At 38.7% G+C, this 15670-nt stretch overlaps 1 protein-coding gene across 1 annotated transcript in view; it reads left to right on the top strand.

The window, feature by feature from the left end:
* CUNH10orf67 (chromosome unknown C10orf67 homolog) overlaps positions 1–15670 on the top strand; it is a 157705-nt gene that overhangs the window by 110818 nt on the left and 31217 nt on the right. Inside the window, exon 14 of the mRNA XM_058432271.1 lies at positions 1038–1125. Coding sequence (XP_058288254.1) covers positions 1038–1125 — 88 coding nt within the window. The remainder of the gene's footprint in view (positions 1–1037; positions 1126–15670) is intronic.

Below are 15670 nucleotides of genomic sequence, written 5' to 3'. Positions count from 1 at the left end.
GGTCTCCCATGTTTGTCACGGGAAGTCACTTCATTAGACGGGAGGCTCCTTTTCAGGTCTTTCCTAGATAATCTCATCTCTATTTTGGACTCTACTGAGATGGCTGAAGGGACGTCACACATCTGATCTCTTCAAAGAGTCTTTTGTGTGAGTAAATGCTGTGATTTTTGTTTCTTCCTAGACTCTAAGGTTGTCCAGCCATTCTCTTGCCTTCTCTACAGAGTATGTCTTCCTGACAGCAAATCTCCTAATTTTAGCATCTCTTGCAATCAAGATAGGCTGAGAATTTCCCAAATAGCTAATATATGTGTGATGTTTCAACACACTGTAGTTCTTACTATCTTTGATGTGTGATTTCTCCAATCTTAAGTCAACAGGAGCTCTTCCAAATTGATTACTGTGTTCTTTTGATATAACCTTTGATGACTTTGTTGAATTCTGGTAGAATAAGATGTCTCAGGTTCATTCTGTGCATTTATTGCCTTAGATCTAGAAACAATCATTTCTGAAAAATGCCCTGAATTATTCTGGTGAGAAATGCTTTTTGAAATCACAGTCTAGGCAGTAGGGGTGATCATTGCCATTACTTCTATGCCTTTTCTAAGCTGAAAAACATGTAAGTTTGTTTGGTTTTTATGTGTGTGTGTGGTTTTTGGTTTTTTGTCAGACAGGGTCTCACTCTGTCATCCAGGCTGGAGTGCAGTGGTGCAATCACGGCTCACTGCAGCCTTGACCTCCCAGTCTCAGGTGAACCTCCCACCTCAGCCTTCTGAATTGCTGGGACTACAGGCATGTACCACCATGCATGCCTGGTTATTTTTTTTAATTGTTTGTAGAGATGGGGTTTCACCACTTTGCCCAGGCAACATGTAGTTTTAAAAATGAAAGAGGTAGTGTGTTCATGCTAATATTTTTAAATTTTTATTTGGTAATATTTTAAAATTTTAATGTAGTTTCCTACCTCATTAACATAATGCTTATTTGCTTTATCCTATGATTTATATACATTTTAAGTTTCATAATTTTTTAAATTTCAGCTTTCATGTCCTTAAGAATGAGATGTTTACAAGGCACACACTGTTTCGTCAGTTTGCAGTGCTTGCTGACACATCCTTCAATTATATTGTAAGTGCATGTAATGTTTAGATGCTATTTGTCTTTTTGAATATACCTGTCTGTTTCTTTCTGTTCTCGTTTAAGGTTTATCGAGCCCCTGTCATTACAGGCTCTAGAGATAGTACAAGGCAGTCCCTGCTAGATGCTGAGGGTGTAAGACAAAGTGCCTGAACCCAAAGAGCTCAGTCCAATGTGAGAGGTAGATGTGTAAACAAATGGCTACAGTGCAATATGGTTGAGCTACAATAGGGGTAAGTACAAATTTCAGAGGCGCGGGCACTCATTCTGCCTGGAGCCTATCTGTCAGTCTGCCCATTTGTGGCCATGGATGTAATATTGGGAAATATCAAAGCTCGGAGTCTAAGCTTCCAGTCACATCCAAAGGAAGAAAAGAAGATAGGAGAATCTGTTCCTAGTGCCAAGCCATTCAATTTCACATTAGAGTTCATGTAATAGATAAAGCCCAATTCTATATTATGCTGTTATTTAACCTATTTGACTTACTGTTTTCATTTGGGGGTTCTAAATGTTAAGGTAAATGATGTCCGGTATAGAAATATATCCACTAAATTTCAATTAATAACTAACCAAAATGAGACAAACTTTGTTGAGAACCTGCTGTGATGCTAAGTGCTCTGAGGACAACTCAGGTTTGTGGGGAAGGGCCTAAGAAACATAAAATATATAAATATACCCTTTTTTTTTTTGCTTCAAGAGGCATACAATCTAAAATCATCTTCTTTCTGAAATTTTTTTTCAACATTTGTCACTTTAAGGCCATTTTCTAAATTTAAGTTGCTGCAGGAGATCAAAGAACTTAAGTACACTTGCAAGATAATATTAAATTAATTCCTGTTTATAACTAAGTTTATATAGTAACCTTGCTGAGGATTTTAATACTTGATTTCTCTGAAATGTTCCCAAACTGATCTACATAGATAGGACTATATATAGTGTCTTTTTTCCCCTCTTGGTTTTTCCTCTTCTCACCTGCAGGTTATAATTTTAGTTGGAGTAATTCTCATTTTAGAAATTTAATCAGTTAAGCAAATAAAACATTGGAGGATCCAGGAGAATATGGTGTCACTCAAAATCAGGCTTTTTTATGATTGTTAGCTGGTAACATTTTCTAATACAAATTTGAATTATCCAGGCTTTATGAAACAGACTTCTAAATCTCAAAATTATACCAATTCAAGCACATGAGTAGATCCAGTATTTTTCCTGAGTACAATCTTGGCCCTGCCCTCAAGTGGCCATGCAATTCACCTTCCCGTGGAGGCAGATGGAACTCCATCTGGTCTAGAATCCATCCATGTGCCACTGTTTCCTGGATTCAAAGTTTATGAGTCTTCATCTATACATCCACGCAGTATGTTGACACATGAGATACTCATCAGAGTGTATACAGATTTTCAAATACTTAAGAAAAACTGATGGGGAAGGGGAAGGAAAGAGTAAGCAAGTGAATGTGTGAGTTTAGATCCACTAACACTGTCCCTTGGTTCCCTCTCTCTAGTCATTCATCCACCCTACAAATATTTGTTGAGTATACATACGTACCAAGCGCCAAGCTACATGCCGAGTGTAACATAGTGAACAAGACAAAAATGGCTCTTTGCTTCACAGACTGTAAATTCCAAGAGGTGACAGACTGGTCCATCTTATAAACTATTTTGCTTGCAGAGCTTAGAATAGTGCCTGATCTACAGTGTGGAAAAGATAGGCATTAATAGGGAAACATCGGAATTTAAATTACAAATTTGGATAAATGCTATGAAAGAAAAAGTTTGCTATGATATTACTATTGGGGTATATTTCACATATGGTTAAATGCACAAATATTAAGTGTGCCATTTGAAGAGTTTTGCTTTGTAACCATCATGTAAGTCAAGGCATTGAGCATTTCCATCATCCCTGCAAGCTCCCTCATGTCCCTTTGCAGACAATACATTGCCCCCATCACCACACCAAATAAGCGTTGTTTCGATTTCTATCACCACAGATTAGTTTTGCCTGTTCTTAAATTTATGTAGATGGACTCACACAGTTTGTATTTTCCTATGTCTGGCCCATTTTACACAGCACAGTACTTTTAAGATCCACCCATGTTATTGCATGTATCATGGCAGTTGTCCCTTCTTAATTTCCTTTGTAATGCTGAGTAGTATTCTTTTGAATGAATAAACCATAATTTGTTTATCCATCTGGCCTCATTGGACAAATGGGCTCTTTCCAGTTAGGGCTATTATGGAAAAAAAGCTGCTATAAGAATTCTCTTACAAATCACTTGTGAAAGTTTGTGTTAATATCTCTCAGGTAGGAGTGGAATGGCGAGGACACAGGAAGTGTGTGTGTTTAACTGCATAAGAAACCACAAAGACACATGCATGCACATGTTCCTTGCCACACCATTCACAATAGTAACGACAGGGAATCAACCTAAATGCCCATCAATGGTAGACTGGACAAAGAAAATGTGGTACATATACACCATGGAATATGACGCAGCCATAAAAAAAAGAACGAGATCATGTCCTTTGCAGCAACATGAATGGAGCTGGAGGCCATTATCCTAAGTGACCTAACACAGAAGCAGAAAACCAAATACCACATGTTCTCACTTATAAGTGAGAGCTAAACATTGAGTACACATGGACACAAAGAAAGGAACAGACATGGGGGCCTACTTGAGGGTGGAGGTGGGAGGAGAGTGAGGATTGAAAAACTACCTGTCGGATACTATGCTTACTACCTGTGTGATGAAGTAATCTGAACACCAGACCCCCATGATATGCAATTTACCTGTATAACAAACCTGCCCTGTACCCCCAAACCTAAAATAAAAGTTGTTTTTCTGTTTTGTTTTGAGACGGAGTCTTGCTCTGTCACCTAGGCTGGAGTACATGGTGCGATCTTGGCTCACTGCAACCTCCACCTCCCAGGTTTAAGCGATTCTCCTGCCTCAGCCTCCTGAGTAGCTGGGATTACAGGCATGCGCCACCAAGCCTGGCTAATTTTTGTATTTTTAGTAGAGATGGGTTTCACCATGTTGGCCAGGCTAATCTCAAACTCCTGACCTCAGGTGATCCACCCACCTTGGCCTCCCAAAGGGCTTGGATTACAGGTGTGAGCCACCATGCCTGGCCAAAGTTTTTTACAAAAAATAAACAACAAAATTGCCAGTACTCTAAAGTGACTTTAATCCTCACACCAGCAATCTTTGAGAGTTCCACTTGCTCCACATCCCTAACAACTTCATATTGTTAGTTTTTTTGTTTGTTTTTTGTTTGTTTTGTTTTGTTTTGAGACAGAGTCTCACTCTGTTGCCAGGCTGGAGTGCAGTGGCACAATCTCGGCTCACTGCAACCTCCACCTCCCAGGTTCAAGCAATTCTCTGCCTCAGCCTCCCGAGTAGCTGGGATTACAGGCACCCGCCACCACACCTGGCTAATTTTTTTTTTTTTTTGAGAGGGAATCTCACTCTGTTGCCCAGTCTGGAGTGCAGTGACGCAATCTCGGCTCACTGCAAGCTCCACCTCCTGGGTTCACGCCATTCTCCTGCCTCAGCCTCCCAAGCAGCTGGGATTACAGGTGCCTGCCACCACACCCAGCTAATTTTTTTGTATTTTTCGTAGAGATGGGATTTCACTGTATTAGCCAGGATGGTCTGGATCTCCTGACCTCGTGATCCGCCAGCCTCGGCCTCCCAAAGTGCTGGGATTACAGGTGTGAGCCACCGTGCCTGGCCAATTTTTGTATTTTTAGTGGAGACAGGTTTCACCATGTTGGCCAGGCTGGTCTCAAACTCCTGACCTTGTGATCCACCCACCTTGGCCTCCCTAAGTGCTGGGATTACATGTGTTAGCCACAGTGCCCACCTGATATTGTTAGTTTTTAAATTTTAACCATTTTAAAATGTTATCTCATTGTAATTTTAATTTGCATTTCCCTAATTAATGACGTTGAGCATCTTTTCACGTGCTGATTGATCATTCTTAGGTCTTCTTTTTTGAAGGATCTACTTAAGACTTTTTAAAACTTGTGGCTAAATGCACATAACAGAAAATCTGTCATTTTAGCCATTTTTAAATGTACAGTTCAGTAGTGTCACAAACATCCAAATTGTTAAACCAAATTCCAGAACTCTTTTCCATCTTGCAAACCTGAGTCTCCACACTCATTTAAAAAACAACTGCCCGGCCAGGCGTGGTGGCTCACGCCTGTAATCCCAGCACTTTGGGAGACCGAGGCGGGCGGATCATGAGGTCAGGGGATCGAGACCATCCTGGCTAAAACGATGAAACCCCGTTTCTATTAAAAATACAAAAAATTAGCCAGGCGAGGTGGCGGGCGCCTGTAGTGCCAGCTACGCGGGAGGCTGAGGCAGGAGAATGGCGTGAACCCTGGGGGGCGGAGCCTGCAGTGAGCCGAGATCGCGCCACTGCACTCTAGCCTGGGTGAAAGAGCGAGACTCCTTCTCAAAAAAAAAAAAAAGCAACTGCCCATTCCTGTACTTTTGTCAATTTTTAACTGTTATTGAATTGTAGCATTTTGTTATATATTCTGAATACAAGTCCTTTGTCAGATATATGTATTACAAACATTTTTTTCCTCAGTCTATAATTTTTCCTTCTATTTTCTGAATGGTGTCCTTTGAAGGTCAGATATTTTTATTTTAATGAAGACAACTTAGTTATTTTTTCTGTGGCAGATTGTATTCTCTGTGTCTGTGATGATATCTCACATTCTGTATATATTTCTTATAATATTGATCTTGTCTTTTTTCATTGAATTTCACCAGTTCCGTTTTTCTAGATCAATTTACTGTCTATGTATGAGTCTATTTCTAACTACGCTATTCTTTTCCATTGGTTTATTTGTCAGTCCTTTTGCCAATATCACACTGTCTTAATTAACATAGCTTTCCTAGTAAATCTTGAAATCAGGTAATGTAAATCCTTTTATTTATTTTTTTCTATTTACCTTTTTTTTTTTTTTGAGACAGAATTTCGCTCTTGTTCCCCAGGCTGGAGTGCAATGGTGTAATCTCGGCTCACCGCAACCTCTGCCTCCCGGGTTCATGCGATTCTCCTGCCTCAGCCTCCCGAGTAGCTGGGATTGTGGGCATGTACCACCACACCTGGCTAATTTTGTATTTTTAGAAGAGACAGGGTTTCACCATGTTGACCAGAGTGGTCTCAATCTCTTCATCTCATGATCTTCCCGCCTCAGCCTCCCAAAGTGCTGGGATTACAGGTGTGAGCCACTGTGCCCGACCTTATTTAGCTTTTTTTTAGCCTTGACTTGAAACTCATTATTTAACTTATATTTGAAGTTCAGAGGTACATGTGCAGGTTTGTTATGCAGGTAAACTTGTGTCATGGGGGTTTGTTGTACAGATTATTTCTTCAGCCAGGTGTCAAGTCTGGAACCCATTAGTTATTTTTCCTGATCTTCCTCCTCCCATCCTCCACCCTCCGGTAGGCCTCAGTGTAGTTGTTTCCCTCTGTATGTCCATGTGTTCTCATCATGTAGCTCTCATCATTTATAAGGGAGAACATACAGTATTTGGTTTTCTGTTCCTGCATTCTTTTGCTAAGGATAATGGCCTTCAGCTCTATCCATGTTCCTGCAGAGGACAAGATCTCATTCTTTGACATGGCTGCATAGTATTCCATGGTGTGTATGTACCACATTTTCATTATCCAGTCTATCATTGTTGGGCATTTAAGTTGATTCCATGTCTTTGCTAATGTGAATAGTGCTTCTGTTAACATATGCGTGCATGTGTCTTTATGATAGAACAATTTATATTCCTTTGTGTATATGCCCAGTAATGGGATTGCTGGGTCAAATGGTAGTTCTGTTTTTAGGTCTTTGAGGAATCGCCACACTATTTTTCACCATGGTGGAACTAATTTACATTTCCACCAGCCATGTGTAAGTGTTCTTTTATAACATAACTAGATTTTAGTTTTTAAAATCTCACCTTCATTTATTTACACTTAATTGGCAAACTGAAACTATGTGAATTTATCAACATAGGTGACATGTGTGATATATTCCTGGCATCCTGCTCTTTTTGTTTGTTTGTTTCCTGGCTCATGTAATATGAACCTCACTTTACTTGTTTTTATTTCGTATATTGTAATGGTAAACTTCAAGGTAAACTCAGGTACCCACTACATTACTGAAATTATCAAAACCAAAAACCAAGTAAATTTTGAGTCCTAAAACACTCTGCAAGACAAGAAAATATATGTGTTTTTGTTCCCTGAACTTTGTCTCAGCCCTAATTTCATCAATATATTCCCCTCTTCCTTCTGGTCCTTGTTAATTTACTCTTTGTAGAGAACCACATCATTATTATGTTATTCTTTTTATCATACAAAAGTATTTTTGGTTAATTACTTTCTGCTTTCAGCTGTCTACAAGAATAGCAATTATTTATACTTACATTTATATGTTTATGTTTAACCTCACCGGCCACTTTTTAAAAATCATGACTTCCACAGGCCTTGAGTTCTTAGTTTTGATTTATTTCTTATAAACTGCAACATGAATTTGAGTCTTTTCCTTTTGTTCTGGAGGAAATATTCTATCCACTTTGCAATGTCTTGACCTGACTAAGTCCGGTTTAATTTTTGTTTGTTGCTAATTAGCCTGCCTTCCCCATTTTGAAAATTTTTGTGTTGCGTTTTTTAACCTTGAAATTTAAAAAGATGTCATCAGGATATGAGTAAACATTATTTTATTAATTTCTCTTGAATAAAATGGGCCTCTCTGATAGTCGTTTTCTTCAACTCAGACATGTTTCTTATGTACACTTTTGTTTTTCTTTTAAAGACAGAGTCTTCCTCTGTCACCCAGACTGGAGTGCAGTGACATGATCATAGCTCACTGTAACCTCAAACCTCTGAGCTCAAGTGATTGTCTTGCCTTAGCCTCCTGAGTAGCTGGGACTGCAGGTGTGCACCACCACACTTGGCTAATTTTTTTATATTTTGTAGAGACAAAGTCTCACTATGTTGCCCAGGCAGGTCTTGAACTCCTGGCCTCAAGTGATCCTCCCGCCTCAGCCTCCCAAAGTGCTAGGATTGCAGGTATGAGCCACCATGCCCATTATGTACACTTTTAATGACTGCTGTTGTGGGATCTGGGATCTGTTTTTTTTTTTTTTTTTTTTGAGACGGAGTCTCGCTCTGTCGCCCAGGCTGGAGTGCAGTGGCGCAATCTCGGCTCACTGCAAGCTCCGCCTCCCGGGTTCACGCCATTCTCCTGCCTCAGCCTCTCCGAGTAGCTGGGACTACAGGCGCCCGCCACCACGCCCGGCTAATTTTTTGTATTTTTAGTAGAGACAGGGTTTCACCGTGGTCTCGATCTCCTGACCTCGTGATCCGCCCGCCTCGGCCTCCCAAAGTGCTGGGATTACAAGCGTGAGCCACCGCGCCCGGCCACATTCTCTTTCATGTCATGTTGTACTCTTTGTTGTTTTCCTTGACATCTTTTGGAAACTTTTCTGGTTTGCACCTTCCTTCAAAGTTTCCTGAAGAGGTTTCAGGTATGCTGGGATATTGATTCTCCTCGGTCCTCCAAGTGGCAGGGTTTAGGGCATTACTAGAGTAGCCTGAAGCTCTGACCAATAGTCTAAGCCCATGAGCAACTTTGTTGATTTATCCCAGTGCTCTGTGTGAATAGTATGTTTTTATGTATACTGTGGCAAACTAAATGCCGGGGAACATTGCTCTACATTCTTGTTCTGTTCTCTCCATTTCACCTCTACTCTTTGCTATCTCAAATATTTATTTTAATTATTGCATAGTTAGTAATTTTCTCATGCTTTATGCAAATATATTTATCCCAGCCTTTTTGTCAGCCTATTCTTTTATCCAGGGAGTAAAGTTCCCCATTCTTAATCTCTTAATTTGGGGTCAAATCTAAGTAGAGAAGAGTTTGTTTTGTCTCGAGTCTAAATTTTGTTGTTTCATGTTTTTTTGTATGTATGTTTTTCAAACTTTTAAATAACCCATGAATAACAAAGGGATGAATGAAAACACATATGCACAATTTAAAGAATGATAATAACATGAATGCCTGCATTCCCGAGACCAAGGCCATAACTAGATTATTACCATGCCCCAGAAGCCCACCAGTTGCATTCCTCTTCATTTCCTCCTGGAGGGAACTATTGCTCTAATTTTTTTTTTTAATTTTCTTCATAGCTTTATCACTTGTACATGTATTCCTAAGCAGTATGTTGTTGAGTTTTGCCAGTTTTTAAGCTTTCTAGAAATAAAAAATAAGTAAATGAAAAATACACACATTCTTCTGTGATTTTGCTCCATTTTCTCAACATTATATTTCTAAGATTCATTCATGCTGATGCTAGTGGTTGTGATTCACCCATTCCGAATATTCTAATACACGAATATACCACAACTTATTTACCCATTCTGCTGCTCATCAACACTTAGGTTGGTTCTCACTTTTTACTATTATGAGTATTATTGCTCTCAACATTCTTCTAGTTTCACCTGATACACAGATACAGGAGCTCTTCCAGGTTTTATACTCATAACAGAATTGCTGGTCATAGAGTACTGGTAAGTTCACTTGCTGTGGGTAAGCTGCTGTGATTGCAACAACAAAAAATACACTGACTTAAATAGATTGAAGACTACTTCATTCATGTTACAGTGAAGAAGCAAGTGGCTCCATGCAGGACAATGCCCCATGAGGAGCAGTACTCCATAAAGTGGTACACAGGTTCCTTCAATCTTACTGCTCTGACATCTCCTAAGATATTTTACTCACCCACATAAATAAAGGTGGTCAACTTCATGTCCATGGGTTCTAGACTTTCTCCAGAAAGAGAAAGTCCAGGGCAAGAATATTTATCCTTAAGGATATGACCCAGAAATTGCACATGTCACTTCTACTCATGTCCCACAGGTCTGATCCTAGACCTAGAACTGTGTCCAATTGCAAGACAGACTGAGAAAGGTGCTCTCTGTCTATGCAGCCAAATACCTAACTAAAGCCCAAGAATTTGAGACCAGCCTGGGCAACAAAGTGAGACCCTGTCTCTACAAAAAATAGAAAAAAAAATTAGCTGGGCATGGTGGCACGTGCCTGAGACTGAGGGAGGCTGAGCTGGGAGGAGAGCTTGAGCCTGGGAGGTCAAGCCCACAGTGAGCCATGATTGTGCCTTTGCCCTCCAGCCTGGGCAATAGAGCAAGACCCTGTCTCCAAAACAATGAAAGGAGGAGATTAGCTATTGAAGGACAATAAGTAGCCTCTGCCACAGAAGCTAGTGCCAGATAGTTTTCCAAAGTAATATTACCCTGACACTCTAATCAGGAACAGATGAAAGTTTCTAGTGCTCCATATGGTCTTCAGCAGTGATGTTGCCAGACTTCATCATTTTTGCCAACCTATTATTGTATAATGCTTACTCACAGTTTTGGAGTTTACGTGTATGTATGTGTGTTTATAATGTCTTTTGTCTTTTCCTGATTACTAATGAAAGTGATCGTCTTTTTAAATGTTTATTGACCATTCAGATTTCCTCTTTTAGGTACTGCAGGTTTCAGCCTTTTGATTCTATTGGTTTATTTCATATTTACTTTTTCATAGGAATTCTTTATATAACTTGGATACTAATCCTTTACCAGTTATATGTATTGCAAATGTCTTCTTTCAGTTTGTGGATTAAGTTTTTAATCTTTTTCTGGCTTTTGTAATAAATAAATGTTCTCAATATGAATGTTATTCTGACTTAATCTTTTCCTTTTTGTCTTTACATTTTTTTCTGCCTTCTTTAAAAAGAGTTCTTCTAATATTTAATCACAAATGTATTATTCTCTATGGTCTTTAAACTTTTCGCTTGTTTTGCTTTTCATATTTACAGATTTAATCCATTTAGAATTGATATTAGTGTATAGAGAGATAGACGTCTGGTTTCATTTCCTTTTATTATAAATAACCATCTGAAGTATCCATTTAATAAAAAGTCTGTCTTCTCCCTTGATATATAAGTCCACCTGTCATTATTAAGGGCTCATATATATGAGCCTATTCTGACTCAATCTGTTTCACCGGTTTTTTTCCTGCACCAATATAACACTGATTTAATATCTAAATCTTACCTGTTAAGGCTAACGCTCCTGCCCTGTTTTGCAAGAGTGCCCCAGCTTTATTGGATCTTTGCATTTCCATGTAAATTTTAGAATCAGATTGTCAATATTCACAGAAAAAAACAAAACAAAAGAAACAAAGCAAAACAAATTTTATTGGTATTTCAGTTAGAATTATGTTAAATCTACAGTTCAATTTAGGCACAATTGGCATCTTTATCACTGAGTCTTCTAATCTGTAAATATGTTATATATTTTGTTTATGTATTATTTCAATAGAGTTTTATAACCCTATAGAAGTCTTGAAAGTACCTTTTTTTAGATGTAATCTTAGGTACCTTGTATTTTTATGCTATTATACTTAGATGATTTGCATATTACTCTAAGTAGTTTGTAATCAGTTTTTGCTTTATGTAATTTTAGTCTGTATTGTTAGATGCTTACTATTTTATAATTGTATCTTCCTGGTAAATTGAACATTTTACCATTATGTAATGACAAACTTTTTTTATTATTATTATACTTTAAGTTCTAGGGAACATGTGCACAACGTGCAGGTTTGTAACATATGTACACATGTGCCATGTTGGTGTGCTGCACCCGTTAACTCCTCATTTACATTAGGTATATCTCCTAATGCTATCCCTCCCCCCTCCCCCCACCCCACGACAGGCCCTGGTGTATGATATTCCCCTTCCTGTGTCCAAGTGTTCTCATTGTTCAATTCCCACCTATGAGTGAGAACATGCGGTGTCTGGTTTTTTGTCCTTGCGATAGTTTGCTGAGAATGATGGTTTTCAGCTTCATCCATGTCCCTACAAAGGACATGAACTCATCCTTTTTATGGCTGCATAGTATTCCATGGTGTATATGTGCCACATTTTCTTAATCCAGTCTATCATTGATGGACATTTGGGTTAGTTCCAAGTCTTTGCTATTGTGAATAGTGCCGCAATGAACATATGTGTACATGTGTCTTTATAGCAGCATGATTTATAATCATTTGGGTATATACCCAGTAATGGGATGGCTGCATCAAATGGTGTTTCTAGTTCTAGATCCTTGAGGAATCGCCACACTGTCTTCCACAATGATTGAACTAGTTTACTGTCCCACCAACAGTGTAAAAGTGTTCCTATATCTCCACATCCTCTCCAGCACCTGTTGTTTCCTGGCCTTTAAATGATCACCATTCTAACTGGTGTGAGATGGTATCTCATTGTGGTTTTGATTTGCATTTCTCTGATGGCCAGTGATGATGAGCATTTTCTCATGTGTTTTTTGGCTGCATAAATGTCTTCTTTTGAGAATTGTCTGTTCATATCCTTCACCCACTTTTTGATGGGGTTGTTTTTTTCTTGTAAGTTTGTTTGAGTTCTTTGTAGATTCTGGATATTAGCCCTTTGTCAGATGAGTAGATTGCAAAAAATTTTCTTCCATTTTGTGGTTGCCTGTTCACTCTGATGGTAGTTTCTTTTGCTGTGCAGAAGCTCTTTAGTTTAATTAGATCCCATTTGTCAATTTTGGCTTTTGTTGCCATTGCTTTTGGTGTTTTAGACATGAAGTCCTTGCCCATGCCTATGTCCTGAATGGTATTGCCTAGGTTTTCTTCTAGGGTTTTTATAGTTTTAGGTCTAACATGTAAGTCTTTAATCAATCTTGAATTAATTTTTGTATAAGGTGTAAGGAAGGAATCCAGTTTCAGCTTTCTACATATGGCTAGCCAGTTTTCCCAGCACCATTTATTAAATAGGGAATCCTTTCCCCATTTCTTGTTTTTGTCAGGTTTGTCAAAGATCAGATGGTTGTAGATGTGTGATATTATTTCTGAGGGCTGTATTCTGTTTCATTGGTCTATATCTCTGTTTTGGTACCAGTACCATGCTTTTTTGGTTACTGTAGCCTTGTAGTATAGTTTGAAGTCAGGTAGCATGATACCTCCAGCTTTGTTCTTTTGGCATAGGATTGTCTTGCCAATGCAGGCTCTTTTTTGGCTCCATATGAACTTTAAAATAGTTTTTTCCAATTCTGTGAAAAAAAGGCATTGGTAGCTTGATGGGAATGGCATTGAATCTATAAATTCCCTTGGGCAGTATGACCATTTTCACAATATTGATTCTTCCTATCCGTGAGCATGAAATGTTCTTCCATTTCTTTGTGTCCTCTTTTATTTCGTTGAGCAGTGGTTTGTAGTTCTCCTTGAAGAGGTCCTTCACATCCCTTATAATTTGGATTCCTAGGTATTTTATTCTCTTTGAAGCAATTATGAATGGGAGTTCACTCATGATTGGGCTCTCTGTTTGTCTGTTATTGGTGTATAAGAATGCCTGTGATTTTTGCACATTGATTTTGTATCCTGAGACTTTGCTGAAGTTGCTTATCAGCTTGAGGAGATTTTAGGCTGAGATGATGGGATTTTCTAAATATACAATCATGTCATCTGCAGACAGGGACAATTTGACTTCCTCTTTTCCAAATTAAATATCTTTTATTTCTTTCTCCTGCCTGATTGCCCTGGCCAGAACTTCCAACACTATGCTGAATAGGAGTGGTGAGAGAGGGCATCCCTGTCTTGTGCCCGTTTTCAAAGGGAATGCTTCCAGTTTTTACCTATTCAATATGGTATTGGCTGTGCATTTGTCATAAATAGCTCTTATAATTTTGAGATATGTCCCATCAATACCTAATTTATTGAGAGTTTTTAGCATGAAGCACTGTTGAATTTTGTCAAAGGCCTTTTCTGCATCTATTGAGATAATCATGTGGTTTTTGTCTTTCGTTCTGTTTATATGATGGGTTATGTTTATTGATTTGCATATGTTGAACCAGCCTCGCATCCCAGGGATGAAGCCCACTTGATCATGGTGGATAAGCTTTTTGATGTGCTGCTGGATTTGGTTTGCCAGTATTTTATTGAGGATTTTTGCATCGATGTTCATCAGAGATATTGGTCTAAAATTCTTTTTTTGTTTTGTTTCTACCAGGCTTTGGTATCAGGATGATGCTGGCCTCATAAAATGTGTTAGGGAGGATTCCCTCTTTTTCTATTGATTGGAATAGTTTCAGAAGGAATGGTACCAGCTCCTCCTTGTACCTCTGGTAGAATTTGGCTGTGAATCCATCTGGTCCTGGACTTTTTTTGGTTGGAAGGCTATTAATTATTGCCTCAATTTCAGAGCCTGTTATTGGTCTATTCAGAGATTCAACTTCTCCCTGGTTTAGTCTTGGGAGGGTGTATGTGTCGAGGAATTTATCCATTTCTTCTAGATTTTCTAGTTTATTTGCATAGAGGTGTTTATAGTATTCTCTGATGGTAGTTTGTATTTCTGTGGGATCGGTGGTGATATCCCCTTTATCATTTTTTATTGCATCTATTTGATTCTTCTTTCTTGTCTTCTTTGTTAGTCTTGCTAGTGTTCTATCAATTTTGTTGATCTTTTCAGGAAACCAGCTCCTGAATTCATTGATTTTTTGAAGGGTTTTTTGTGTCTGTATCTCCTTCAGTTCTGCTCTGATCTTAGTTATTTCTTGCCTTCTGCTAGCTTTTGAATGTGTTTGCTCTTGCTTCTGTAGTTCTTTTAATTGTGATGTTAGGGTGTCAATTTTAGATCTTTCCTGTTTTCTCTTGTGGGCATTTAGTGTGATAAATTTCCCTCTGCTCACTGCTTTAAATGTGTCCAAGAGATTCTGGTATGTTGTGTCCTTGTTCTCGTTGGTTTCAAAGAACATCTTTATTTCTGCCTTCATTTTGTTATGTACGCAGTAGTCATTCAGGAGCAGGTTGTTCAAGTTCCATGTAGTTGAGTGGTTTTGAGTGAGTTTCTCAATCCTGAGTTCTAGTTTGATTGCACTGTGTTCTGAGAGACAGTTTGTTATGATTTCTGTTCTTTTACATTTGCTGAGGAGTTCTTTACTTCCAACTGTGTGGTCAATTTTGGAATAAGTGCGATGTGGTGCTGAGAAGAATGTATATTCTGTTGATTTGGGGTGGAGAGTTCTGTAGATGTCTATTAGGTCCGCTTGGTGCAGAGCTGAGTTAAATTCCCGGATATTCTTGTTAACTTTCTGTCTCATTGATCTGTCTAATGTTGACAGTGGGGTGTCAAAGTCTCCCATTATTATTGTGTGGGAGTCTAAGTCTCTTCGCAGGTCTTTTGTTGACAGTGGGGTGTCAAATTCTCCCATTATTATTGTGTGGGAGCCTAAGTCTCTTTGTAGGTCTCTAAGGACTTGCTTTCTGAATCTGGGTGCTCCTGTATTGGGTGCATATATATTTAGGATAGTTAGCTCTTCTCGTTGAATTGATCCCTTTACCATTATGTAATGGCCTTCTTTGTCTCTTGATCTTTGTTGGTTTAAAGTCTGTTTTATCAGAGACTAGGATTGCAACCCCTGCCTTTTTTTGTTTTCCATTT

This window comes from Hylobates moloch, unplaced genomic scaffold, assembly GCF_009828535.3.
Source record: "Hylobates moloch isolate HMO894 unplaced genomic scaffold, HMol_V3 SCAFFOLD_2, whole genome shotgun sequence".
Taxonomy (NCBI): Eukaryota; Metazoa; Chordata; class Mammalia; order Primates; family Hylobatidae; genus Hylobates; species Hylobates moloch.
The sequence above is the reverse complement of the archived record's forward strand: the minus strand, read 5'-3'. Positions and strand labels throughout refer to the sequence as shown.